General features: G+C 33.6%; 1 protein-coding gene across 1 annotated transcript in view; it reads left to right on the top strand.

Moving 5' to 3' along the window:
• The first annotated feature begins 10,833 nt into the window (after positions 1 to 10,833).
• Positions 10,834 to 27,928, top strand: part of LOC110282098 (putative inorganic phosphate cotransporter) — a 33,234-nt gene continuing 16,139 nt past the window's right edge. The window contains exons 1-8 of the mRNA XM_071186065.2: positions 10,834 to 10,978; positions 14,737 to 14,936; positions 17,326 to 17,559; positions 19,725 to 19,908; positions 20,005 to 20,132; positions 22,345 to 22,494; positions 24,059 to 24,191; positions 26,460 to 26,615. Of these exons, the coding sequence (XP_071042166.2) occupies positions 10,933 to 10,978; positions 14,737 to 14,936; positions 17,326 to 17,559; positions 19,725 to 19,908; positions 20,005 to 20,132; positions 22,345 to 22,494; positions 24,059 to 24,191; positions 26,460 to 26,615 (1,231 nt within the window). The 5' untranslated portion in view covers positions 10,834 to 10,932. The remainder of the gene's footprint in view (positions 10,979 to 14,736; positions 14,937 to 17,325; positions 17,560 to 19,724; positions 19,909 to 20,004; positions 20,133 to 22,344; positions 22,495 to 24,058; positions 24,192 to 26,459; positions 26,616 to 27,928) is intronic.

Genomic DNA, 27,928 nt, shown 5'->3' with positions numbered 1-27,928 from the left:
GTTTGAGCTTAGCATTCACCCCCTCTCCCACGGACGCAACAGCGTTGCAACGTACAAGCCGAGCTTCTTCTCCGGGCGCTACAGTCACCGTAACTTACAGCTACAGACCAGGCTTCAACCGCAATCGATGCGAGACTACTTAACGTTTATCTGAGCATACACCTCACCCCCGCTTATGCTACAGCATTGCAACGTAAAAGCCAAGCTTCAGCTATGGAAGCAACAGCCAGCGTAGCCTCGCATCGACTGCTGTTGAAGCTTGGCCTGTAACTGTAAGTCACGGGGGCTGTAGAGCCCAGAGTTGATGATCGGCTTGCACGTTACAATTAAGTAACACCCGTGGTAGAGGTGGTGGATGCTCGACTCAAGCATTACGTGGCCTCGCAAAGACTTCAACAGGCTGAGCAAACAGCAAGCAATCAATGCGAGGCTACGCAACGTTTGAGCTTAGCATTCACCCCCCCCCCACGGACGCAACAGCGTTGCAACGTATAAGCCGAGCTTCTTCTCCGGGCGCTACAGTCACCGTAATTTACAGCTACAGACCAGGGTTCAACCGCAATCGATGCGAGACTACTTAACGTTTATCTGAGCATGCACCCCACCCCCACTTATGCTACAGCATTGCAACGTAAAAGCCAAGCTTCAGCTATGGAAGCAACAGCCAGCGTAGCCTCGTATCGACTGCGGTTGAAGCTCGGCCTGTAACTGTAAGTTACGGGGGCTGTAGAGCCCAGAGTTGATGATCGGCTTGTACGTTACAATTAAGTAACACCCGTGGTAGAGGTGGTGGATGCTCGACTCAAGCATTACGCAACCTCGCAAAGACTTCAACAGGCTGAGCAAACAGCAAGCAATCAATGCGAGGCTACGCAACGTTTGAGCTTAGCATTCACCCCCTCCCCCACGGACGCAACAGCGTTGCAACGTACAAGCCGAGCTTCTTCTCCGGGCGCTACAGTCACCGTAATTTACAGCTACAGACCAGGCTTCAACCGCAATCGATGCGAGACTACTTAACGTTTATCTGAGCATGCACCCCACCCCCACTTATGCTACAGCATTGCAACGTAAAAGCCAAGCTTCAGCTATGGAAGCAACACCCAGCGTAGCCTCGTATCGACTGCGGTTGAAGCTCGGCCTGTAACTGTAAGTTACGGGGGCTGTAGAGCCCAGAGTTGATGATCGGCTTGTACGTTACAATTAAGTAACACCCGTGGTAGAGGTGGTGGATGCTCGACTCAAGCATTACGCAACCTCGCAAAGACTTCAACAGGCTGAGCAAACAGCAAGCAATCAATGCGAGGCTACGCAACGTTTCAGCTTAGCATTCACCCCCTCCCCCACGGACGCAACAGCGTTGCAACGTACAAGCCGAGCTTCTTCTCCGGGCGCTACATTCACCGTAACTTACAGCTACAGACCAGGCTTCAACCGCAATCGATGCGAGACTACTTAACGTTTATCTGAGCATACACCCCACCCCCACTTATGCTACAGCATTGCAACGTAAAAGCCAAGCTTCAGCTATGGAAGCAACAGCCAGCGTAGCCTCGTATCGACTGAGGTTGAAGCTCGGCCTGTAACTGTAAGTCACGGGGGCTGTAGAGCCCAGAGTTGATCATCGGCTTGCACGTTACAATTAAGTAACACCCGTGGTAGAGGTGGTGGATGCTCGACTCAAGCATTACGTGGCCTCGCAAAGACTTCAACAGGCTGAGCAAACAGCAAGCAATCAATGCGAGGCTACGCAACGTTTGAGCTTAGCATTCACCCCCTCCCCCACGGACGCAACAGCGTTGCAACGTACAAGCCGAGCTTCTTCTCCGGGCGCTACAGTCACCGTAACTTACAGCTACAGACCAGGCTTCAAACGCAATCGATGCGAGACTACTTAACGTTTATCTGAGCATACACCCCACCCCCACTTATGCTACAGCATTGCAACGTAAAAGCCAAGCTTCAGCTATGGAAGCAACAGCCAGCGTAGCCTCGTATCGACTGCGGTTGAAGCTCGGCCTGTAACTGTAAGTTACGGGGGCTGTAGAGCCCAGAGTTGATGATCGGCTTGTACGTTACAATTAAGTAACACCCGTGGTAGAGGTGGTGGATGCTCGACTCAAGCATTACGCAACCTCGCAAAGACTTCAACAGGCTGAGCAAACAGCAAGCAATCAATGCGAGGCTACGCAACGCTTGAGCTTAGCATTCACCCCCTCCCCCACGGACGCAACAGCGTTGCAACGTACAAGCCGAGCTTCTTCTCCGGGCGCTACAGTCACCGTAACTTACAGCTACAGACCAGGCTTCAACCGCAATCGATGCGAGACTACTTAACGTTTATCTGAGCATACACCCCACCCCCACTTATGCTACAGCATTGCAACGTAAAAGCCAAGCTTCGGCTATGGAAGCAACAGCCAGCGTAGCCTCGTATCGCCTGCGGTTGAAGCTCGGCCTGTAACTGTAAGTCACGGGGGCTGTAGAGCCCAGAGTTGATGATCGGCTTGCACGTTACAATTAAGTAACACCCGTGGTAGAGGTGGTGGATGCTCGACTCAAGCATTACGTGGCCTCGCAAAGACTTCAACAGGCTGAGCAAACAGCAAGCAATCAATGCGAGGCTACGCAACGTTTGAGCTTAGCATTCACCCCCTCCCCCACGGACGCAACAGCGTTGCAACGTACAAGCCGAGCTTCTTCTCTGGGCGCTACAGTCACCGTAAATTACAGCTAAAGACCAGGCTTCAACCGCAATCGATGCGAGATTACGTAATGTTGGAGCTGAGCATCCACCACCCTTACTTCGATCCTCCACCTCTACCTCCCTAGACAGAAACTTCCTATTAGATTTGAACACGCCTACTTGAATGGATTCCAAATTGAACCGTTGACTTGCTACTTGTGACTGCGACATTATCCTTCGCCTGGCACAGTTGCTACTTAGTCAATATCAAACACAATGTCTGCCTGTATGCACTCGACTGCTAACGACAACACTGTCGCTGGAACGACTACGACCGTGAACTTAATGCAGCTCTCACGATTAACATTCAGAAAAGTCCGGTCATCTTAACATAGCTCTCCCTGTTTTTCCCAAAACAGCAAGTAATCAACAAGTTGCATCCGTTCATCGAATTCTATCACACATATAGTGCTGGCGGGGGATACTGTAGTGTATGTACCACTACAAAAATATAATTTCATTCCACTAGTATATAAGCCATGTAACTTGTTTCCATGATGGGATGGGGTTAGATGAAAGTTGATCTAGTCCAGATGATACTGAGACAATTTTTTTCTGTAAAATAAGAAAATAAGTTTTTTTTTTTTTTTTTTTTTTTTTTTTTTTTCCCTAATTTGTATAATTTGAAAGTGTATTAATTTGCAAAAGTTTTTAAATAAAAGTGCTTTAATAGTTTTATATTATTCAACCCATTTTGTCATGGAAACGAAATTGGTTTCATCTACGGAGCTAAAATTCTAAAAATAAATTAAAGAATGTGTTTAGTTCATTGTTACATGAAGCTCGGCTACTATTTTTTCTACTTATTTTTTTGAAAATCTAAAATGTCTAATTCGTGTATTTTTTTTCCTGCCAGCTGCCGTCTGCAGCTTGTTTTAAGAGGCGATATTTTCAAACAAATAATTTTACTTCCAATAAAGTAAATAATATAATTTCTGAGTTCAAATCTGCTTCATTTCATAACATTTTATTGATATTAAGTAATTCTGATATGTTTGAAGCGTGCAATTGTTTTAGATACTTATAGAGAGATTATTAAGAAAGGTTGCTATTATTTAGAAAAAACTCGATCTTTTTTCTGTTCAAATTTGGCTTAACAATATGAGGTGCTCTTTCTCTAAAAGTGTGGTCCCAGTTGTTAAGTAATCAAATAGAGGATAATTTTAAAAGTCAAAATGTTGGACAGAATATTATTTAATATTCTGAATAATATTATTGGATTTAATATTATGTATTATTGAAAATAATATTATGCATTATTGAATATAATATTATGTATTATTGAATATAATATTTTATGTAATATTATTGAATATAATATTATGCATTATTGAATATAATATTTTTTGTAATATTATTGAATATTTCATTAGTTATTATATTAGCAATAATTAAATTATTGCGCATCATGCTGTCTGTTCATACCAAAAATGTTTTCATAGCTTATTTAACAAGCATTTAATAGTTCGTTAATGTGTCTACTTCTCTATTTGGATTAAGCTTAAACAGCAAATAAGCACAAGATGCTCCATGCTATTGTTATCATGCTATTGCTATATAGACTAGCTTTTTAGCACTTGATGCAGGTTAGAATTGTTAAGCATATAATCTTACAGACACAAGATTGTAGTCATAACAATACATAGCAGAAACTAGCTCATTCTGTTGTTACTATTGCTATTTCTAGCACGGCACTTTTGACTTGGAAAACCTTAAATTTTATTATTATTACTAATTATCCAATTTATGATCTGTTATGTTATCTGATTTTAAATTTTAATTCTATTATTTTAAACTCTGTTTACTATGCAATTTAAACTTCATTACCTGATGGTCACTTGATTACCCGATGTCTGCCATATTTTGAAGATAACTGTACTTCGTGTAACTATTTGTAATTGTTACTGTGATATGTCATTTAAATCGACTATGATATTGATATGTGATCTTGATTCACTATAAAACTATGGAGTGTTTGGGAAATTATAATAATGCCCTCTGTAGAGCAGAGTTGTCAGGGAAATATAAAAATGATCCCATTATAAAACACTCTTTTTATGCTGGAACATTTGTGACACCTACTTTTTGGCTAAAGAGTTTGTTTTAAGACAATTAATTAGATTCGAAATTTTGAGCCAATTTCATTTGTGAAAACGTTTTTTTTTTTTTTTTTTGTTGCTTTTTTTTTAATTTTAATCAAGTGACACAGGGGATAGAACACAGGTGATAGGATGGTCCATCTGGATCATTTAGCCTGGGTACCGGGCATGGATTCCCTCCGTCAAAAAATTTGGTAGGTTCATTTGACTACTTTTTAATCATTTTTAAGAGGTACTTATTAAGTACTTATTTCCAGTTCTGTTTACATGCTACGAATAAGACTAGTCAATTTATATCAGTAACTACAAATATTGTATTGTAAAAATTTTCATTTTATATTTTATTTTATTTTTTATTAAACCAATTTTGTTTCGTTAAGGCCATGCAAAAATTCAGGATACATTTAATGAAATACTGAGCGATAGAATTGCACGTTTTTTCAGAAATATTGTTACGTATAATGATATTGACCCTTCTAGCCCATAACTATAAATTGGGCATATAAAAATCAATGACTGGTTAGTTAAATTGCCTTATATGTAAGCTTTTTTTAATATGAAATATTATAACATTCGGCCCGTGATCGAACTAATTTATAAGTGAACTAATTATAGGGCATACTGGCTATAATTAAGCAAAATGAGAACTTTTTTCAGCTAAAAGCACTTCATTGGTTATAAAGAGTTTCACGTAGAAGTTAAGTTCTCTTCATTCTATGAAATGACTTTTATTAATAAGCTGTGAAGAAAAGACGTTTAATTTACACAAAAAAGAAAACGAAAACAAATAAAAACATCATTAAAATAATACTACTTACAATTTTCATGCGAACTTCAATGTTGCCTTCAGTCAATATTTTTTGAGAAGAAATGACAAAGCATTTAATCAATCGAAGTAACAATTGTTTATGCCATTGTTAAAATAAAAGTTTACATTGTTAAAAGCATGCGAAAAATGTTACAGCTTGTTTTGATATTTTAAGTAAAAATAACTTTTGTCTTATTGCAAAAAATCAGCAACAATGTGTATAATTGTTTTTTTACTTTGTTTATTTAATAGTTAATCTAATATAAAAATGGTTTGGGTTAGTCGATTAAAGACAAGATTAAAAAAAAAAAAGGTACGGAAACGGTCAAATATCGCGAGAATACATCGACCCAGAAATTTAAAAATACCCTCGTATAATCACATCAAATGAGGAATTCAATTACAGAACTTATTCTTTAAATCTCCTCCCCCCCCCCGGGGGTCGTTGAGTGGAGTCCTCTTCAATATCTTAAAAATAAGCCCCTGTTTTTTTAATTTTTTATCGTAGATTTAAATTTTCCGAAAAAGGACGAACCCCAATTTGACTTGCAAAAGCTGCATTTTTGTTTTCAGATATCATTATTGTTTTATTTTGCATTATGAGAGGTGCTAAAGTTCCACCCATTTTTGTGTTTATTACTGCTGCAATGTTCAACTCTGTGGTCTTTTGATTTTGAATCCAGCCCCAAAGACAAGTGAACTTCTACATCAAGCATTGGGACAAACTTGCCTTTCTTATTGTCCTCTGGTTCTTGATAACTTTTTGTTTAAAGCTTGCTTTTGCATGGCATGCAGCGGAAAGCAACGAAAAAGTCCCATATTTAGACCGATGGCAAAAGCATTCTAACCCAAAGTTTCTGTACGACCACTGAGAATATTTAAAGTTCATTCGAACTGAATAAAGAAAAAAAAAACACAAAAGCAATAAATTCGGTGATGAGAACGAGACGCTAGCTGGCGAGATTTTTGCAAGTAAATACATTCCACCAATCAGGTTTACAATCGCATCTCTAATTTTGCTTAGGCGAATTTTTCTCATATTGTGTGCACGATTCCTTTTGACAGCTTTGTGGTCGTACCAGCTAAGGATACTTTTCTGTTCGGTTTTAGGTGCAAACCGGATGCAATATACAGAAGCCTCAGCAAAAGATCGACTTTTCAATGAGTTTCGGGGTACCCGAACTTATTTATATTTTATGGAACTATAACTTACTGAACTAATTTAGTTTTATAAAAAAAAAAACTATTAAATTATAAATACCTTTGAAACGACTAAGACCTTCACTCTAGTAGCTGTCGATTGCATCAGAACCAATATAATATGACATCCTAACAAACCGTGAAGAACTTGAAGTTGCAATTCAACAGTCTAAAATTTTTTAAAAGTCTGTCGTTCACAAATCGAATTAATTTTCAATAAACTATAGATTCCATATCTCTAACACCTTACCTCTACGAGTTTCGGTTACTGCAACTGATTGTGTGGAGACGATATTTCCAAACAGATAAATTTGTTTCCAATAAAAATATATACTATTTAAAAAGAACTCGCTTTTTCGGAAATCCCGATTTGGCTTTGATTGACTTAATTAATATTATTTGTTTTTCTTGTGTTCCTACATACGTAAAAGTTAGTATTTAGTTAGAGTATAACTAGAAAAAGTACTATTTTTCTTCTTTTTAAAGTTTTTATTGCACATTACGAAAATGGGTGATATTCTAGGTTTCGAATGGCCGCACACTTTTTGACTACATCAAATCTATAGATTAGATCAACTTTAACACTATAATCACAAATTAAGAGGTGTGAGAGTCATATAAAAATCAGGCTAACACAAGCTTTTATGTTCCTTTTACGATTAATTTATGCATAATTTGGATTTGTTAATGCATAATTAGATTAGAAAATGTCTAGTTTTTCTTATGATTAATTTATGCAAGTAACGAAATCGTACGTAAATCGTATATATCGTGTACATCACAAGTCAGAATCAAATTAAGTTTGATGCACACAATGTATGTGGTTTACAGTTAAACAATTTAATCAGATACGATAATTGATTCAGCTTTATAATATACCAAGCCTAATTTCTATATTGTTAATCCCCCACACATAATAATCACGCCGCATAATCACGTGTTTAGACGTAACCATGTTATTTAAATCACATGGCCGAGCCCCCCTCTTAATCACGTATTTTTACTGGAGTTGCAAGCACCCTAATACTGCCTTAGCGGTGATTTTTATATAAATATAGATGCTGAAAAAGGAAAAGAACTTTGAAAAAATTAACATCTTTAGGAGTAAATAAGCATTTTAAACTAATGTATTTGTTGCACTTTCCACATTTTGATACAATACATTTATCAGTAGTTACGCTACATAATAGAGAGATTTCGCAAATTTATGTTAGCTTCCGTGCGTTCCCGTACGAAGTTTTCAAGTTACTGTGCGTGCGCACTTCTACTGCGCAGGTGTTTCTATTGGAGTGGTTTGATACTCCTCTGAACACATTAAATTAACAGAATTAAGTTTCAGTTGTGTGTTGGCAACAGATATTTTCTTTTCAGATAACTTAAGTGACGTCTTATCATTATGGAAAATGTAAATAAGACATGCATTGTTGAAAGCAGACGTCCCTTCATTATGTTGTTGTTTCCTGTGATGATGTACACTATTTTGTTAAGCTTTATTCATAGTAATTATTTTTAGTTGTTTGCTGTATCGAGTTGTTACTGCATGTAAAAAAGAAATATTTAAATTTGCATGTTTCCTTACATGATTAACGCATTTACCAACTATACTGTGCTCTACTAACAGTTTCTGATGAAATGCGCATTCCCCCGTGATAAAATATCATACTTACATATATAAAAATAAGAGATTTTGAAAAAATTCGTAAGGTAAAAACGCTAACTTAGTGGAATATAATTTTAACTTTGACCAAAAAATCAAAACAAATATTTGCAACGGACGTAGATTATCTCTTTAAAGCTGTGGCATACGATTCAAGATTCTTTGCTCTCCGCAAATATTGTGAATCTATGAGGAGGATTTATGCTTTGAAGTATTAGGTGAAATGTGCTTTCTTAGAGGACTTTTTGATGGGACCAACCAGTATTAATGTTACAGGGAGAGAAAAACCACAAAAACCATCCACGGTTAGCCTGACTACAAGGGGGCTCTGACCCATCATTCGTCTACCATTTAGGATATTTTGCGTCGTCAGCACAGTGGTGGTCGGTGTGAAAATCTGATTGGAAGGTGTAACGCTCTATCTCTCGAGCCACCACGACTCTATGAAAATAACTTTATTTTATTTTATTTCGTAACTGTAGTTGAACTGCCGACCCAATTTTGGGTTTACGACTACTAATGTTCAACTACGTAGCCTTTTACTCTTGAAGTTAATTCAGAAGACAAGGGGACTCCTGGATCAATTGATATTTGCCTCCGTGGAGGACTTTTTGATGGAACTAATTTAAATTGCATTTGCGTTACATGGAGAAGAAAACCGCGAAAACTTCTCATGGTTAGCCTGACGGTAAGGGACTCAAGATCATGATTTGTCTACTGCTTAAGATATTTTACGTCAGCATTGTTGTCTGTTTGAACCGGGTGCTGAATTCGAATCGACGAGCCATCGCTGTGATTCGAACCCGGTTCAGCTAATTGAAAGGTGAACCACGGCTCTGTAAAAGAAATTATTATTTGTTACAGAGATAATTTTTTTTATTTGAACTTATTAGTGTCCTTTTTTGGGATTAATTGTATAATTATTTTATGCTTCGCCTTTTCCTTGAATAAACAAAACACTGCGTATAGGAGTAGAGAGAATTAAAGTTTTTTTTTAAATAAGTGAACACACAATATAAGATATCTATAATACAATACTTATTGCTTTGACAAAACTGTATTTTGCGCCATGAAAATGAGTAAAAAAATATTTACAGCAATAAATTCTTTCCCTTTTTATTCTATTTTAATTGAAACTTATCCCTTCATGTCAGTTTATGCCTGTTGAAAAAGCAAACAAAATTGAGATAAAAAAAAAATTCAGCATTTCCTATAAGAGAGAAAAGGATGCCAAAAAATTAAAGTCTCTCTTGGTAGCAGAGAACTATCAATTTCACGTCAAAAATACGTATAGTTCTCCTTTAAATTTTACTAGGCATATGTAAAATTTACGTAAAACTGAAACGATGAATTATAACAAAAAATGGTTATCCCAAGTAAGTAAAATTTACTTAAAATTTTACGTAAACAAATTCGCTTCTTTTGCTAATATTTTACAAACCATTCTTAATTAGGTAGGATTGAGTTCGTTATTTTTACATATTTACGTCACCAATACGTCAAAATTTACGTGAGTTGAAATTTTGAATTATACCAAAAAATGGTTTTGCGAAAAACGGAAAATGTACGTAAAATTTTGTGTTAAATATTACGTTATTTTTATATATTATTTACGTCAACAGTTTATCAAAATGTACGTAAATTGAAACGTCAAAATCAACCGTAACGTCTAACGTAAAATCAAATAAAATACTAGACTAGACTCCGTTCCAGACCTGAGAATACAACTGTCTGACATGAAACCCAATTTTGAAATTAACATTGATACAACGAATAAATTTCATTCTTCATTCAAAATAATTTATAAAACTTAAAAACATTTTATAATTGTCGTTGTCGATCCAATTCTGAGTTTACAACTATCAACATTCAACTCTGTAGCCTTGTAAGTTTTAACCCGATCCAGAGGACAAGGAACTTCTGGATCAAGTATTGGGACAAACTAGCCTTCCTTTAGGACTTTTTGAAAGAACTAACTCGCATTTTAGTTACATGGAGAGGAAAACCTCGAAAACATATCATGGGTTATCCTGACTACAAGACTCCAGCCATTGCTAGGATTCGAACCCGGTCACCTCATTTAGAGGCGAACGCTCTATCCCCTGAGTCACCGCGATTCTATCTTAGAGCCATTACACATTTTAAAAATAACTAATGGTCTCTCGTTATTAACATGCTCACATTGCGAATGAAATGTGCTCATTGCGCCAGAGGTTCCGCCACGAGAAAATCATTCCTTTCGTGTTCCATCTCCAAACAAAAATAGACCAAACCACTTTTGAATAACACAAATGAATAATTTTCATTGAGTCCTTGAAGAAGTGCTTAATCATATTTGATTCAAATGATCGATTATAATCATTGAATGAAAACAGCGTAATTCAAAAGTTGTTTTTCTCTCCGCCTAACAAACAAATACGAAATGATTGAAGAAACAACGAGTTTACCTGGGGTTTTTAAACTACGAGGTAAAGAACTTCATTTATTTCTTTTTAAATATAATAATGAATCAAAATTTAAAAAAAAAATATTTAATTTTTTATTCTCTTTATTTATTTATTCATTAGTAACTGATGTTTATAAGAAGCTTATAATCGGATATAAAACTCCATACATTTAAATTCTTAAAAAACTTTTACATAAACCTACAGTTGAGGTTTCTCTATTAATTAATTTATTTGAATATGTTTCAAGCACAGTTCATATAAAAAAAATTTTGTAATTATGGTTTATATAAATGTTTGTATAGATGGGGTGGTGGTGTTGTTTGTATAGATGTTATTTTGTATAGATGTAAATACAAAATCGCAATTGAAAAAAATTCTACACAGACTTTATATAGTTTTATAGCTTGTGCAAGAGTTAAAATGTAAATTATCAACATTGTTAATTTATTAATTGTGTATGCAATGTTAATTTACAAAAAGTATTTCCTTATTTCATTTTTTTTTTATTTATATACTTACTATTGAATTGAGTATATAAGTGATACTATTGAGTTTACAACTGTAAGGCTCTAAACCGAAAATAATAAATCATTTTTAATTAACTAATTCATAGCTGGCAAATCTTCAATATTCTGCGGGTGAATTAGTACTGATGATTAAAGTGAGAGTAAAGCTTAAGCTCTTATGTTACATTTTTGTATTTATTAATTAAATAGGTAATAATTGAAAAATTAAAGATGTATAAATGTGAAAAATCAAAAATTTGGAAAATTAAGCACATACATAAGTGCATGATAATTGTGTGATGTGTTTAAGTTCTGAAAATATAAAAATAATAATTTTACTTCCAATTGATTACACTATGCAGCTAATTTATTGTTACATTTGTACACGTTTTGTTCTGTAAGCTATAAAAAAATTTTCGAAATGATATTTTTAGTTTAGTTTACTTTTTACTTTAAATATATAAGTTTATAAAGAACGTATAGGTCCTTATACGTGCATATAGACGTGTTTGCTCTTTTAAAAATAACACCTAAAGAAAAAATATATAATCTTAGAAACTGAAGCTGAGAAATAGAAACTGAAATTTATTATCGACTTCCTTAAGGCACTCTCTACGTAGCAGAGAAGTGGGGACACTCAATACTCACGCCAGGGAATTTAAAAAAATAATCCTATTTGGTTCTATAGAATTGAATTGTTCGAAAATTGTAGCTTGTCAGGAGATACCGATTGCAGGTTTGTAATCAGATAAGAGAAAATATCTACGAACCATTACAATAAATAAATAAATAAATAAATAAATAAATAAAATTAAATAAATAATACAAAAATAAAATTCTGTGCCTCCAGTGATAATAACTCTTTTTATCAGGCATCATTCACCAAAATGACCTTTTATTTTCTTTTGAAAAGTATAAACTTTTAAGGGAAAAAATGAGATGAATGTAAGGCTGTTACGAGGATTGATGTACGGAGTGAGCAGGGGGGGGGGAGCGAAACTTCTTAGTATTATAAAAATCTTGAAAAAAAATGACTTTGATGAAAATTAAAATATGTCTCAATTTATAAATTTTGATGGCAAATATTATTTATGGACTATCTTGCTATGGCTAACATCTTCATGTCTTTGTCAACATGCAGTTAAGAAGGAGGGGGGAGATCTGGGTTGATTGGGTACTTGAACTTCAAAAAGAAGAACATCACGGATACCCACACACGTGGAACCTATTATTTCAGCACAAACGATCTTTTATGAGCAAAATGACGTGTTAAAGTTTCAGCACAAATTATCTCCACACAAATCACACTATTAATGAAATACATTCATAGTTAACAATATTTAAATGTCATTTTCTAATTTTAATTTTCAATAAAGATTCTTTCAACATCATAATATGCTCATATGTATTACTTTAATGATTCAGTAAGTTTTTTTATTTAAATTTTAGAATGAATAGCGTGAATAATTCATAAAAAAGTAAAAAGTGGTGTCAAAGATCACTTTTTTTTAGTGATTTCAAATTAAAAATAAAGCATCGGATCGCACCGTTTCGCACACCGAATTTTGTCGAAATATAATTCTTTCACGTCTACGTCTTTTACTTAACTTTGATTTATTATTTGTTCGTGTATTTTATTAAAAGCGTGATATATTTTTGTTTTGTGCACCTGGCAACTTCGATGCATAATTAGTTTAGGTTTTACGGGTCTTCACACCTGTCTTTGTGTGAAATAAAAAAATTGGAGAATTGGAAATCTTTAAGCTGGAATAAAAGAATGTTACACTTTAGTGATGGGTTTGACTTACTCGAAATAGAATGGAAAGAAAAGTTGTTAACGTAAACAAATGCCACGCTTCAGCAATCAATCAGGATCGGGATACCCACACTACATCATTTGCTGTTATTCCATTCCGTACGTATGTTTTTCAAATTGTAATGAGATATTATTTGGAATTGAAATAAAATATTATCATCGTTTTGAAGCAACAAAAAAAGAACATCCTCGCTTCTTTATCTGAGTTTATTTTATTTAATTGTTTATTTATTACACTTTAATGATTTACTCTAACGTTTTCACCAATCATTAATAAATTATTTTACCTTTATTTAAAAGAACATTAGTTAAAGTGAAAAAAAAAAGACAAAAAACTCTCAAAATGACTCCACACATCCTGAATATGCGATGTTATCGGAATGATCGTATCAGAAAAATGACTCTAAAAAATGACTGAATCACGTGTTATGAGTGTATTCAAAAAAGAGAAAGAAATGTTAATTTTTGTCAACAATTAAAGTATTTTCCCCTTTATTAATTTTATTCGTTATTACGCTTAATTCAAGAGTGCGAACTGCAAAACTTTTAATAAATTAGTAGCAAATTTAATAGTAAAAAATTGTAGAATTATGTGAATTACGCCCACTCGTTATAAGTGTCACCACGAGTTAACCCTGTCGAAGGCCGTGGGAAGTATACTTCCCACCGCTTTTTTACCACTTTTAATTTAGGTTTCCATTTGTTAATAACTTTCTTGGAGTGCGTTTGAATAAAATTGGTAACAATTTGGTAGTTTAAGAAAAAGTATAAAATATATACATACCTGCCAACTTTTACGCATTTGGCGTAAAATTTCATTTTTATATTTAAAGTGGTAGTAAATATATACTATATTTTCTTCTTTAAACTTAATTTTTAAATGATTTTGATCACCACTATTCTCAAAAAAATTCAGCATATATAATAATATGCGTTACTATCATGGTTGTCAGCTGATGTTCTTTCAAATACAACGTATTTTTTTGCTTGCAATTGAAATTTTTATTCTATTTTACTACCACTGGGAAAAATCATAATGGAAGGGATTGAAAGTTGGCAAGTATGTATATAAAATGCATAATTCCTTTTGAGGTTTGTAGCATTTATAAAATTTATTTTATGAATAAAGAAAAATAAAAGTCAATACATTCCTAATAGGTTGTGTTAAATATATTTACCACCAAGAAAATGGCATTTTTCTAAACTAAATGAGTTTTTTTTTCTTATATCAATTACTATTCTTAAAACAACTTCAATTCCAAAAAATACTTTACTGAAAATAGATATCCCATTAAAGGGTTAACTATAATAAAGTCAGGGATGCCAACTGCTCCGCCTACTGGAAAATTTTTATAAATATCTCTAAAATCTATTTGATAGGCTATAATAATGCAATTTGTTTTAGATTTTTATGCAGATGCATTTTCGCAACCAATAATTTGATGTTATAATTTCAGGATGCATGGATTTCTATTTGCCAAAACGATATGTATTTGTTTTTCTTACACTGATGGGCTCAATCATTGTCTATATAATACGAGCCGCGGTCAGCATATCGATCGTGGCAATGGTCAATCATGCAGACGAGATATTTAAAAACAATACTGTAAATGAATGTCCAGTGAATTCGTCACAAATGATTCGCAATGAGTACAAAGTAAGTTTGGAGAATCAGCCTTTCACACATTAACACATTTCACAATTAAACACAGCCTTTCATTTAGATTAACATAAATTTTCATTATCCACGGAGCCAAGTAGTTGCAACTGAATACAGCTATTAGTGTGCGCGTCTAATAGTTTTCATAGCTTCAACAAAAGGTCACGTGAATTGCATTCTATTTCGTATGTCGCATTTTTTATTTTCTACTGTAAATATATCAATACAATTTTTGCAGTTATGCTTCGGTACTCTCTTAGCCCTTTCGCACCGGACGGGACGTGTGCTATCCCAGTCCATGGGTGAAAGCCCTTATATAGCAAGACGGAAAAGAGAAAAACCTAGTACGTTAAACATTTCATTCCCAGCATTTTTTTCAAAAAAAATGAAATATCTGTAACTATCAAGATTTCTTATATAATTCTGGCCTATATATAAAACTGCTTCTTTTCCGAGATAAAGCAGATATTGTTGAAAAATTTAAAAAAAGAATAAGTAAACTCCTCCCCAAAACTAGCTATAACTGAAATGGTTTTACTACCAGCCTTTCCTCTTTTCCGTCTCGCTTTCACCCCTGCTGATTTTTCGCCGTATTGAAAGGGTTAAATTTATCTTCAAAAACCTTGTACAAAAAGTATGGTGCCACTAACCCCGAATTCAGAAGTAGAACAAACTTAACCCCTTGTGGGCGGGTGATTCGTAAAAGCATTCGTATAAAATCAGAATCAGGATGTAAATAAATAAAAAACGGTAGCTTAAATGTTGGCGTTGCTATTTTGATAGACTTACTTTGCTTTTACTTTAATAATTGTTAGTTTAATCATATATATATAATCAATGTTAGTTCTAAGTATAACTAAATAATTTTATTTTGAACTAAAGTAATGGTGAATTAAATAAATCAAACAATTATAACCCCGCCCACAAATAAACTGCTAAAGAACTACTTTGATTACCAGTTTTATCTTTTTACCCTGGTTGATACGGTTTTATGATGGCACGTACGTATTTGTGACAATCGGTGCTAAAGGGCTAAGGGAGTTGAAATCATTTAGATGCCTTCAACGTTAAAGTTAAAGAAGTTGAAAGTTGTGTGTGATACATGTAAAGCTATGTTAGGTGCGAAAATTATAAACGGATCACCCTGAATAACTTTTAATCTAACGATCGGATCTTCACCAAGGATAAAAGGAGTAGTCTAAAGGAGAAAGAAGAAAGGAGGAGGTTCTGATCAAACTATTAGGGTCGTATTTCCCAGATTGTGCCTATCTGTATTTTGTGGTCAGATATCCAAATGCGTCGAAAAAAAGTATGTTCATCCACAAAAAGAACTTTTTGTGGATGAACGTTCTGATTTTGTAACTTATAAAAATCGTCGGCACTAATTAATTAGCATATTTCAGGTAACCTCCTCGAACTATTAAGATTAAGCTCTAAAACGTGAAGATCCGATCATTTAATCAATGGTTATTTAGGATGGTCCGTTCTTTTTGCGCTATACAAAAGTATATTACGGCTTGAAGAAGATGCAGCAACACATATTAAAGAATGATTTTATATAATATTTTCAGTTCTTATTAAATCACTCTTGGTAATTATTATCCACCCGTTAGTTAGTATGCTATTAGTAAATAATTCTTATTCATTTCGCTAGAAAGAGAATATTTTAGTAAATACGACTCGACTAACACTGAGTAAACCTACGTAAGAAAGTGTTTGTGCGAACTTTCACTGAATGGATGGGAAATTAAACCGTCATAGTAAACCTCGACAATAACCCAAACTTAAGAATGTCAAAAACCCTAAAATTTAAAGTTTCTTACATATGCCTGAGACATCTTTTTTTTAATGTAAATTTTGTAGTATGCGCAAAATCGCAAACACATTCAAGACAGTAACACATGGTTTTTTAATTGTTACTCTAATTTGTATGTAGATTTTGGGTCATGAATGTCGAATTGCACAGGAGTGCGATTTTATGAACACTACTAATTTCCATGTACCGAATAACATGTTTCGGTGTACTGTACTCACATTTATTGTAAGTTTCAGAAACTGCATGGAACCTAACTCTCTAGAAATGATACAAAGAAAGATTTGGATCCATGGAATTTGGAAATGTCCTCTTTGGTAAAATTTTGGCATATCACGATATTGTTCCAAACCTTTCACATGTTTCTTAAAATAACTTATTACGGTTAATACAAACTAAAATAATTATTAATTAATAAAATAATTATTAATTAATAATAATCATTAATTCGAAATAATTATTTTTTCGATTATTTGGTAAGGCATAAATGACATTAGTAAATATAATTAATTCCGTATTTATCATAATTACTGATCCTTTTGACTATGCTGACACAAGGTTTGAAATTTTCAGGGTAAACAGTATGAGTGGGATGTTAGAGAGCAGTCACATTTCCTTGCTTGTGTTTCTTACGGTAACATTGCAACACAAATCCTCGGAGGTATCTTGGCTGAAAAATTTGGCTTCAAGTTCGTTTATGGTGGCGGTATACTTATGACAGGAATAATTACATTGCTGATTCCTGTATTTTCAGACTTGGGTTTCACCGCAGTTATTGTTATTCGGGTAATCCAAGGCTTAGGCGAGGTAGGAAATATATATTTCTATAATGTAAGTATATGTCTCCCTAAAAAAATTAGAACAGAAATAAATTCACCAAGTTTATGCATAATTGTTACAATTAGTCATAAATTTATTTCTGATTAATTTATTTATTATGATAATCATAAAATTACTTATGATTAATTTATGCGTAATTGATATAGTTAATCATACATTTATTTATGATTAATTAATACATAACTGATACAATTAATCATAAAGTTATTTATGGTTAATTTATGCATAATTGATACAATTAATCGCTAATTCATTTATGCATAATTGCTAGAATTATTTATATATTTATTAATGATTAATTGATAAAAGCAAAATTAGTTGATACAGGCAGCTAATGAGTAGAAAGAAGGGAAAGGAATGTTGTTTCTGTTCTTCTCGATATTCTTTTGTCATTTGTTCGATCTTCTTTGATCGTTATTCTTTAGTCAATGTGTACTTCCAAGTCGTCCTCTAAACAGTTTTAAGTTATAGGGACTTTTTAACTCTTAAACAAGTAAATTTTCAACAAAACTCTAAAATAATTTCTAAATATAACTAAAAAACAACTCAAATTTCGTTACCACTAGAAAATATATTTTCAGAACGGTGGGATCTGGCATCTCCGCATTTTTGAGCCACCCATGGCAACAAGGCCTGCAATGCATACTCGCTTCGGACAGCAGAGAAATATTTTCGAGTGGTAGTCTCTTACTTAGGACTTTTATTCACCATTTCTTCTTAGTCTAAATAGCAACCCCAATGACTGCTAACCATAAAGATTGCCTACAAAGAATAAATACTTCATGATAGATGGGATAAGGGGCGGTTGTAGTTGTAGTTCATTTACGTCGCACTAGAGCTGCGCAATGAGCCACGGTCTGGGAAACATCCCAGAGAATGATCCGAAGACATGCCTTAACAATTTCGATCCTCTGCAGAGGGGATGGTACCCCCGCTTCGGTAGCCCAACGATCTATACGCGAAGTCGAGCACTTTACGGTAGAACAGTTTAACGAGGACCAACACCGCACACCCTCGGTCCCTACGCAGACTGATCCAAGTGGTCACCCACCCGCACATTGACAGCAGCCAGTGATGCTTGACTTCGGTGATCTGCTGGGAACCGTATCTTAACGATTCACTGCTGGACGGGATAAGGGGCGGCCCAGGCGCCCAGCTCAAATGACAAGACAAGACTACTTCTTAGTAATTCAGAAACTTACGTTGCGAGACCAATTTGTTGTAGTTCAGTCGTGTTGCCCCTATCAAAATGTTTTCAAATTAATTGAAAGTTTGCAAATTTTTGATTGTATATAAAAGCGTTTAAATACTTTTACATATATATATATATATATATATATATATATATATATATATATATATATATATATATATCTTACCTGAGAAGAAGTTAATAGGAATGAACAGTTTATTGTTATTTCTCCTCTTAAACTAGTATTATTTAAATAGTTCTATAGTTTGTGTAAAGTAAGAATTCTCCTAGCCATTCCTCTGGACCCGTGGCGGTGACTACGGACAATTTATGCGCCGTATTCGGCAGCCATACGTTCGTCTATTAAATGCACGAAGAGTTGGTCTTGCTGATGGCAACTATTGCTCAGTAACTGATATCGAACCGTGATGACTCAGGGGATAGGGAGTTCGCCTTAAAATGAGGTGAACCGGGTTCGAATCCCAGAGATGGTTGTTCGATACGAATTCCTCATCCCGCCAGGAATCTACCACAATGTTGACGTAAAATATCTTTGGGAGTAGACGAAACATGGGTTAGAGTCTCTTTGCCGTTATGCTAATTGTGGGAGGGTTTCAAGGTTTTCCTCTCCATGTGACGAAAATGCTTGTTAGTTTCATCAAGAAGTCCTCCGCGAAGACAAATTTTACCCAATACTTTACTGAGGAGATCCCTTGTTTTGGCAAAAAATTACAAGGCTACCGATTTGAACCATGGTAGTCATAAACTCAAAATTGGGTCGGCTGTACAATGACGGTTATTAAACTATAAAATATCTATGAATATTAATGTATAGATAAGAAAACTGTCCTATGAGGCTAATTTTGTTCATTTTTTTAACTTTCTATCAATGCTCCTGTTTCAAACTAGAAAATATAGTGCTTTTTTTCTCTTCTTGTAGGGCTTAACTTTACCAGCAATTAACGCAGCGATCAGTATATGGTCACCCATAAATGAAAGAAGCAGAGTTTCAGCGATTATTTTTTCAGGTCTGCAGATTGGCTTAGTTATTGGCATGCCGATTTCAGGATTACTTTGTTCAACAGACTTCTTAGGTGGATGGCCATCTGTATATTATGTTTTCGGTACGTTTTTCTGTTACTATTTTTATTTCAACCTTTAATTTTTCGATACATATAGTAAGTAAATTTTTCAAGTTCAATCTCTGTTTTGAATTGCAGGTTCAATCACGTGCATATGGTTTGCATTATGGTGGCTCCTTATTTACGAGAAACCTTCAGCACATCCGAGCATTTCAAAAGAAGAATTATCCTGCATTGAAGAAAACAAGAAAGAAAAACAATCAAAGGTTAGGAAATAATCAGTTGCAACAAGTTCTGATGCAAGAAGATTGCCGAATAAGTTTTATTAAATTAAAATTAAAACCAGCTCAGTTCTCTTTTCAAAAATATTTCATTTATTATATTTCTTTCTTTTTGCTTTTATACATTAGAATGATTCAAATTACAAACAGTTTCTCCGCAATTGGTTCGGCAATATTGGAAAACAATTACCTTTAAAGCATCTCTCATCATTCAATTTTTTTTAATTTAATGAACATCAAGCTAAATCATGTTTACAAAATTCATTGAAAATTATATGAGACCTACAAGTGACGTAGTGTGGGTATCTCGAGCCTGATTGGTTGTTGAGACGCGTCTTTGTTTACGTTAGCCACTGTTCTTTCCGTTCTATTTCGAGTTAACTTCTCCCGTCAAGTATCTTTTCTCTTAAAGATTACATTTTAAAATCCTTCAAAGATTCTTTCACAACGATTTCAATTCTTTTAACACATATTTCTTACTTAACGCCAACAAGTCATGTAGAACATACAAACTCTAATTCTGCATCGAAGTTGCCAGGTGCACAACACAAAAATATATCACGTGTTACAATAAAATATATAAGCAAATAATAAATCTAAGAAAGAATTATATTTCAAGAAATTCAATGTTCTATTGGGTGCTGCATTTAATTAACTTCACGTTAATTAGCATTCTTTATGTGGAAAAAATTAAGCTCAACTTTGACGCGCCATTTTGTTTACTCACGATTCGCTGGCACTGATGTCACAGGTCTCATGCGTGGGTATGTTTGGTCTTCTTCTCGAAGTGCAAGTACCCAATTTTCAGCTAACATGTTTTAATCTAGTTAAAAAACTTGAACTCGTTTTAAAGCCAAATGCATCATGCTAAATAAATGATGTCAAGAAACTAAAGTGGAAAGATATACTTGAAATTTAAGCACTTCTTTAGCTTCATACATTAAAAAACGTTTAAAAAGTCGATATGTTCCATTCGCACCCATTCTCAACACCAGAATTTTTCAGTTTTTTGACCAGTTAGGGAACCCTAAATGATCGACCATCTTTCGGCGGAATCCCGACCTTATAAATAAAGTATAATAAAGGCATTTGTTAGCGTATAAACCAATAAAAAACTACATTATTTACCCTGATAAGAGGAATGGATTTTTCTCATTGTTTTATTATTTATAATTTTAAATTAGAATTATATACGATAGTTGAATTCACACTCCTCATCCCAGTAGAACAAGAATCATTGACTGTGGTCAGTGCGCTGGTGGGTGATCACTTTGATCCCGCTTCGAAAGGAACAAAGGAGTGTGGTATTGATCATCGTTAGACTGCTTTACCGTGAAATGTTCAACTTCACGCACAGGTCGTTGGGCTACCACAGCGAGGGAGCCATCCCTTCCGCACAGGATCCAAATTCTGATGACATGTCTTCGGACTATACTCGGGGATGTTTCGTCGCCAATAGCCCATAGTGCAGTTCTATTGTTGCGTAAATAAACAACAACAACAAAACAATCCTCACGCTGCTTGCATTTTTATTCAGAATTTATTTTTCGTTAAAATACATAAGCTGAATTATGTTTTTTGAATTTAAAACTAAAAAGAATGGTCAAAAAACGGTTATTAAAGGAACTTTATTTTTACAAGCGAATCTAGTTATTATATTTTGATTTGAGAAGCGCGATAGGAAATATCAATGAAGCTTTCATAAATCCGTGACCTTTTCATAATTTAGTCAGGATATTATTGTCAAAATATTGCATTATAATTTTTTTGAAAATAATTTTGGCATTTTGCTCTGAATAGTTTCATGTAGACTATCAAAACATTAAATGAGTAACCGATTACTGATTCTATCAGAATATAATTATAGGTTTCAAAAGTCCTTACTGGTTAAAAAAAATTATTTGGTACATATTACAGGTGTACCATTTGGGTACACCTGTTCTAGACTCTCCAGACTTAAATGAAGAAAAACGAACCGAATTAAGAAAGAAAACTTTAAAGTTGACAAAATTGAAGCTGCAGTCATGTAGTTTTCTCCATTTGAAAACAAACTAAAAATTAAATTACCATTTCTTTCCTTTCATTTCCTGGCAAAGCTTTACTAAATGGTTTTTCTCGTAGTAGCCAGTTGATACTTAGCCAATATTTTTGTGTTTTTAGGAACTGTAACAGGATTTGATATTTTTTATTCTTTCAGATGTCAAGAGAAATTTGGAAAAATATATTTACATCAGTACCAATGTATGCATTGATGACAGCGCATTTTGGTTTCGATTACGGTTTTTGGATACTGATGACAGAGCTGCCAACTTACCTTAGTACTGTTCTTCATTATAATCTGAAATCGGTAATCTTCATATACTTTTAAATTAAGTATATATTTTAATTGAACACAAATATAAGTTAGTGCAAAATAAAGTTGAAAAACCAGGGTTACAGTCTAAACAAATTTAAAAACTGGGTGTTAATATTTCCCCAGGTTGAGGGGCGGACATGTTAATCTCTAATTTTAAAATCTCTATTGGTTAGTTTTAACAAATATATTTAATTTACAACTATTTTTGGCATGCAGAAATGAATTAAAACTTTTTCCTCGATCTTTTTACATCAGGCTTAAATTTTTATCTGTTGTGGCTGCCTTAAAAAACAAGTTAAAAAAAACGAAACGTGCAGTGCAAAGTGAGTTTTTACTGTAACCTTTGTTGTTGATTTATTACAAGCTCATCAAGTTGAGTCATGGTGGCTCATGGATTTCCAATGATGAGACCCGGGTTCTAATCCCAGCGATGATTGGTCAATTCGAATTTCGCACCGACAGCGCCACAGACAATGCACCAAATAACAGTGTAGCTGACAGATATTACAACTGTAGACGGTTAAATAAGCTCACTAGAGGCTCTTAAATCAAAACACAATTGCTATCATAAGCAGACTAATAATTTCTCCTATTCTACTCCGGGAGGCACACTCCTATTTGTATTGGACTTAGTGACGAAAACTGGACAATTCTCGTATAGCTTCGTAAATATTAGTCCCATCGCTTTGAAACTCAAACTGTCCAGGACTACGATCTTGTTGCCAAATCAGCAAAAACTGTCACCAAACCGTATCTTCCGCATTATTTTATCTGGAATTTACGTTAAAATTAACCAACTTTATTGCAATATTTCTAATTAAACTTTTTATTTAGGGCTCGTTTGAGACCTCATAACCTCATAATAAAAGAACCTCATAATAACCTCATAATAAAAGAATATCCATAAAATTATACACACATTCACAAATTCGTAACAGTGTTTAGACTTATGCGCTCGTTACAAATTTCAGCCTCATAATAAAAGAATATTCATAAAACTATACACACATTCACAAATTCGTAATAGCATTTAGGCTTATGAGCTCGTTACAAATTTCAGCCTCATAATAAAAAGATATTCATAAAATTATACACACATTCACAAATTCGTAACAGTGTTTAGACTTATGCACTCGTCACAAATTTCAGCCTCATAATAAAAAGATATTCATAAAATTATACACACATTCACAAATACGTAATAGTATTTAGGCTTATGCACTCGTTACAAATCTCAGCCTCATAATAAAAAGATATTCATAAAATTATACACACATTCACAAATTCGTAACAGTATTTAGGCTTATGCGCTCGTTACAAAGTATGACTCGTAAGGCCTTGTCAAGATATAGTAGTACAGCATATAGTAGCACATGTTAGAGAAGGGCATCACAAAGATGCATCTAGAATTACCTCTGGATTTGAACTCGTTACTCGCACACCTCAGTTGGCGAATCCGTGAAACTATTCAAATAGAGAGGACCTCTTCTAATAATTTATTTTGAGACTGTCTTAATAAACTTAAAATGTAGCAAAATTAAACTTCTTTATTTAGAATGGTCTTTTATCCCCTCTCCCCTTCTTTGCTATTGCTGCTGGTGGATGGGTGTCTTCCTATATTGCTGACCACTTAAGAAAATCCAATAAGCTCTCTATAACAGCCATAAGGAAGTTGATGACTTGCATAGGTGAGATCTCTTTATGATCTAATAATTTGTTCTCTAACACATATCAGGAAGTTGACTTAATAGTTTAGATAAATGAACTCTCATATTTTTCTTAATATACTAATATTAGTTATCTATATCACATCCTGCATATTAGTATTTTACAGTTGTTTTGCATTTGCTGTTGAATCCCACTTGTTCTAAAAAAATAATATGTTACTTCCAATAGGACTGTTTCAAAATGATCGACAGATTTCGTAATACAATTATTTTGCCTAATGTTGAATCTTGTCTGCTCTGAAAAATTGATGTTACTTACAATAACACTGTTCTAAAATACTCGACAAATTTTGTGACACAATTATGTTTCCAAAATATATTTTTCTAATTTTATAATATTAATTTGTGATTCAGCCATGTTTGGACAGTTTCAAAGGAGAAGAAAGAAAAGGCCATTTTTCATGTGATTGTTTCAGAGCCATCACCAGGTATAGCGAGGTTTCTATTTCTGGAGCCTTTAGGATAAATTAAATTTTGTATTATTTTAAAAAATAAACACATAACAAAGCTTATCCGATAATTTGAAAACTTCTTTAGCTTCAAAAATTATTAAGATGAAAAAAGGATGTAGAGTACACAAAATGAAGAAAAAGGACAAAAAATTCATAAAACGTACTTTTTATGAATAAACATACCTGATTTTCGACGTAATCGGATTTCTGACCCTCAAAATATTGGGGATAGCCACAATCTGGGGAAAATGTTCACCATAGTTTGGTTAGGAAAACGGTCCAAAGTTTGGACCCTTTTATGTTAATTTTATTTTTTGTGTATTTCACTATATCACGTGAATTTTTTAAGCGATTTTAAAAATTTCGGCTTCCAATTATAAAATTTGTTTATTCAAAGATAATTCCATTCAAATTATAATTATTTGGAAATATTTATTATTTTATTTGGAAATAAAATAATAAAAAGCTTTGAATAGTAAATTCTACAATATTTTTTTATCATTTCAAGGAACTTAATTTTACGAGGCAAAATACAAAATTTGAGCGAAATCAGTCGAATAGCTTCTGCGAAATCGAATTTTAAGCATACGGCTTCTTTAAAATTCGATTTTTTGACCGATTTCCTCCAAATTTTGTATTTTGACTTGTGAAATTATATTCCTTACAATTCAATTGTATCGCTTACAATTCACAATATTTTCAACCAGCATTAACAGAGATGCCAACTTGCTCCTGACAGCGGATAAATATTTTCGAGTGGTAGCCTTTTAATGTATCATTTTTGGTTTGATAAATTCCATTTATAGGGTTTTTACATACAACTACTTCTAATTAATTCAAAGGCTAGTTCTAATTAATTAAAAAATTTATACTTCCCTTTGAAACAATTGAGCTGCGTCGAGCATTTTAATAACTCAGCAAAATCAACCAAAAATCGGTTAATTTTAGTTTTTAATTCTCAACCACTTTTTAAAATATTCAGTCTTGTCCGGAGCAGTTGGTATCTCTGCATTAAATAAAATAATAAATATTTACTAAAAGTTATATTTTTCCTGGAATTATCTTTGAAATGAATATAACAAGCGCACACTAACATAAACAAATTTTATGTTAATGTGCAGAAATGTTTCAATTCATTTATAAAAAGTTCTCGAGATATGGTGAAATGAGCAAAAGTAAAATTAACATTAACGGGTCGAAACTTTGGACAACCTCCTGCTCAAACCATGGTGAGCATATTTCCCAGATTATATTTTGGGGTCAGAAATCCTAATCTGTCGAGAAAAAGTCATGTTTATTCAGAGAAAGTACATTATTGTGTCTGATTTCGTAACTAAAAACATCGTCAGCACTGATTGATTAGCATTTTTGAAGTCACCCCCCTTAGAACCGTTAGAATCAAGTCCTAGATCATTAAATCAGAAGTTATGCATGGTGGTCCGTTTTTTCTTACGCGCACTGTACTTCGAGCTCTGACTGAAAGGCGCTCATTCTTCAAACTCAAAAGAAGCGACTTAGGAAAATTAAAACAGATTTTAAAATAAAAATGCAACGATGCCAATGAAAAAATTGGAATAAAATAAAAATGAAAAATAAACCAAAAGTTCCGAGATAGACAAATGGGAAACTAGGGCGGAATATAGTTATTTCCAAGGCTCTATGTAGTATGTAGCGCTTCACATTTATAAATATCAAGCAAGTAAATAATCTTTAATTGTATAATTATTTATTTGAGTGATATACATTTTATTTCTATTATATACTTATTATATTTCAGGTTCATTTATACCGGCAATTGCATTGATAGGAGTAAATTTCTGTGGTTGCAACGCAGTGCTCATAATAACACTTCTATGCGTAGCAATGGCGTTTTTAGGTTTTTCTTTAGCTGGTTTTAATGTAACCCATGTGGATATGTGTCCCAACTTCGCAGGTAATCTACATTTGTTATTCTATTTTTTTAGAAAAATAATTATTTTTAACTTATTTTATTTTATAGCCGTTGTTGAACAATCGACTTAATTTTAAGTTTACAACTACCAATGTTCACCTCCGTAGGCTAGTAAATTTTATCCCTCTACAAAAGACAACAGTACTCCCGGATCAAATATTGGGAGAAATTAGCCTTCGTGGAGGACTTTTTGATGGAACTAACTCACATTTGCGTTAGACAGAGCGGAAAACCACTAAACATTACCACGGCTGACCTGATGATTAGGGGACTCCAACCAATGAGCCATCTACCACTGAAGAATATCTTAAGCCAGCACTGCGGTCGGTGTGGATGCTGTTTTTTAGCGGCACTTTTTTTTTATCACATTTGCATCACATCACTAGTCATTCACATAAAGTTAAACCTATTCACTTTCTTAAGTTATAAGGTGATGAAAATTTGTAATTTCAACGAAAATTTCGATTTATTTTTTATCATCCATACATTATTTTATAACCGAAGTTGAACAGCCGACTCAAATCAGAGTTTACAACTTTTTCAACTCCGTAGTGCTGTAACCTTGAACCCCACCCAGAAGGCAAGAGAACTTTCAGATCAAGTATTGAGGCAAACTAACCAGCATTTGCGTTACGTGGAGAAGAGAACAACGAAAACCTACCTAGGCAACGCCTCCACACGGTTTTTTACAGGTAGTCCGATCAGACCACTGTGAACGATATCCATAGAAGTTTTTTAGTATGCTGACAGGTGAAATCAAAACCAGAAATAAACACCTAGAAACACAACTAAAATGTTTTTTTATGTGTTTTTAGTATTTCAATCTTTTATTTCATTTTGTATGAAATATGTTTCTATACAAATAAATTATATATATTTTAATTGAAGAAACTGCATTAGAAACCGAAATGAAACTCTTGAACACGAAGCTAAAATGCAAAGTTTTGAGTATTTTTGTCTATTTATTTCTATTTTGAATAAATGATATTTTAAGACAAATAAATTATATTATTGGAATAAATTATATTATTCAAATAAATTATAATACAAAGCAAAACGATTTTCACGAAAACGAAACGAAAGTGGCTTTGCTATGTTTTGAGTATTTTAATCCTTTAAGTTATTTTGAATAAATTCTATTTTATGACAAATAAAATTCATTTGTAGAATTTTCAATTAACTAGATAGTTTTATGTTCAGAATTTTCTTGTACTTTTAATGCATTTTCCGAAGAGGGTTCATTTTGAAAATAATAACTATTTTACGTTAACATACATCACAGAAAAAAGTTTATT

Source organism: Parasteatoda tepidariorum, chromosome 4 (assembly GCF_982258835.1).
Source record: "Parasteatoda tepidariorum strain Cologne lab strain chromosome 4, Ptep-v5.0, whole genome shotgun sequence".
Lineage (NCBI taxonomy): Eukaryota > Metazoa > Arthropoda > Arachnida > Araneae > Theridiidae > Parasteatoda > Parasteatoda tepidariorum.
Note: the sequence above shows the minus strand (reverse complement) of the source record. Positions and strands in the feature narration are given on the sequence as shown.